This window comes from Haematobia irritans, unplaced genomic scaffold, assembly GCF_050003625.1.
Source record: "Haematobia irritans isolate KBUSLIRL unplaced genomic scaffold, ASM5000362v1 scaffold_66, whole genome shotgun sequence".
In the NCBI taxonomy this organism is placed as follows: domain Eukaryota; kingdom Metazoa; phylum Arthropoda; class Insecta; order Diptera; family Muscidae; genus Haematobia; species Haematobia irritans.
This window is the reverse complement of record NW_027445826.1, coordinates 28,346-30,377: the sequence shown is the minus strand read 5'-3', so window position 1 is coordinate 30,377 and position 2,032 is coordinate 28,346. Positions and strand designations below refer to the sequence as shown.

Below are 2,032 nucleotides of genomic sequence, written 5' to 3'. Positions count from 1 at the left end.
CTATAGAAAATTTTGTTAAAATTTTATTTATTTATTTATTTATTTACACAGCATAATTAGCAGCTGGTTACAGTAAAATAAAAAGTATGACGCTTATAATACATTAAAAATAAAATGAAATAAAATATATCTATATAATCTATTTTAGAAATTGTAGGGACAATAGAAGATTTATAGGCAGGATTGGGACTAAGAATTGGATACAAACAACAAAAAAAAAACAATAGAAAAAAAGAAGAGAAAAAAAAACTATAAGATAAGGAACAATTTTACAACAAGAATTGGGAATATAGTGTAAAGCTGGAGTAAATTCATTGCGGAAAAAATGGGATACCAGGGATAGAATGGGTTTTGTATTAGACGAATTATGGGTCAGGAACTAAGAGAATCAGGAACTAGGATGAATCAGGAACTAGGATGAATCAGGAACTAGGATGAATCAGGAACATGGTGATAGCAGGAATAAGAACAGCAGGAACGGATACAGGAAATGACGCCAAAGCATAGTAGGAGCATAGTAAGTATGTTGAAAGGAAGAAATTTAGGCAATTACAAGTCAGGAACCAGGAAGAATCAGGAACACAGCAGTATAAGGATGAATCAGGAACATGGTGATAGCAGGAATAAGAACAGCAGGAACGGATACAGGAAATGACGCCAAAGCATAGTAGGAGCATAGTAGGTATGTTGAAAGGAAGAAATTTAGGCAATTACAAGTCAGGAACCAAGAAGAATCAGGAACACAGCAGTATAAGGAAATGGAAAATAAAATCGGAGAGAATAATATCGCTTGAACGGGAGTTATTGCAGGAACATGGTGATAGCAGGAATCAGGAACACAGTGATAGCATGAATAAGGATAGCAGGAACGAACACAGGAAATTACGTTAATGGACAGGAGCATAATAGGGAGTTATTGCAGGAACAGACAGGAACAATAAAATACGAAATACGATATAATTATAGTTGACAACCCATTAGAGCATAAATCTAATCCATAAGGATAGCGCGAAGAATGGTTAAACTCAATTATAAGACGATTCAATGGGCTATTGGCCTCGTAGTTGTACTTGAATAGTGGTAGTCTCAAGGGCAAAAAATGTCTCATTGGTCGACTTGGTACAACAAAGTTCAAGTGTCCAATCAAGAAATCTGAGTCAATCATACCATTAACCAACTTCACAATAAATAAAATATCCAGCATGCGCCGTCTTCTCTCAAGGGTTGGCAAATCTATCAGCCTCAATCTATTCACGTATGGAGGTAACTCCGTCACGTCACCCCATCCTAATCCTCGTAAAGCAAACAACAGAAAATTCCTTTGCACTGACTCGATCCTATCAATATGACAATTGTAAAAAGGAGACCAAATAATAGAACCATATTCAAGAATCGGACGCACAAGAGACGTATATAACCGCTTACCTAGGTAAGGGTCATCAAACTCCTTCGACCAACGCTTTATAAAACCTAAAACAGACATAGCCTTCCCAACACAGCTATCAATGTGGTAGTTAAAATTCAATTTAGTGTCCAACCATACCCCCAAATCCTTAAAACAAGATACCTTCTCCAGATAATAGTGATCGATATGATAATCAGTAGACAAAGCACACCTTCTCGAAAAAGTCATACTCTTACACTTCCCCCTATTAAGAGTCATACAATTCACAACGCACCAATTAATCAACCTATCAAAGTCCCCTTGCAACCTAGCAGAATCTACATCTGAAGAGACAGATGCAAAAAGTTTCACATCGTCAGCATACATTAGTATCCTTGAAAATCGAATAACATGTGGCAGATCATTCAAATACAAAGCAAAAAGAATGGGACCGAGATGACTTCCCTGCGGAACACCAGATTTAACATATATCCGCTTCGACTCACAACCCCTAAATAAAACCCTTTGTGACCTTCCAGAAAGATATGAAGATATCCAACTCAAAAACCCCGGCGGAAAGCCAATCAAGTCAAGTTTATACGTAAGGATACCATGATTAACCGTGTCAAACGCCTTGCTGAAATCCGT

General features: G+C 37.0%; 1 protein-coding gene across 1 annotated transcript; it reads right to left on the bottom strand.

Moving 5' to 3' along the window:
* Nucleotides 1-913: 913 nt before the first annotated feature.
* On the bottom strand, nt 914-1,633 carry LOC142242808 (uncharacterized). The gene is made up of 2 exons (XM_075314336.1): nt 1,426-1,633; nt 914-1,287 (listed from the first exon to the last, which is right to left on the bottom strand). The coding sequence occupies exons 1-2, from the start codon at nt 1,631-1,633 to the stop codon at nt 914-916; spliced, it is 582 nt and encodes a 193-aa protein (XP_075170451.1).
* Between the last annotated feature and the right edge of the window lie 399 nt (nt 1,634-2,032).

Coding starts and splice junctions, on each gene's coding strand:
- LOC142242808 (XM_075314336.1), bottom strand. CDS start 1,633: ATGACTTTTTCGAGAAGGTGTGCTTTGTCTACTGATTATCATATCGAT. Junction 1,288..1,425: donor GTTTGATGACCCTTACCTAG/GTAAGCGGTTAT, acceptor TACGAGGATTAG/GATGGGGTGACGTGACGGAG.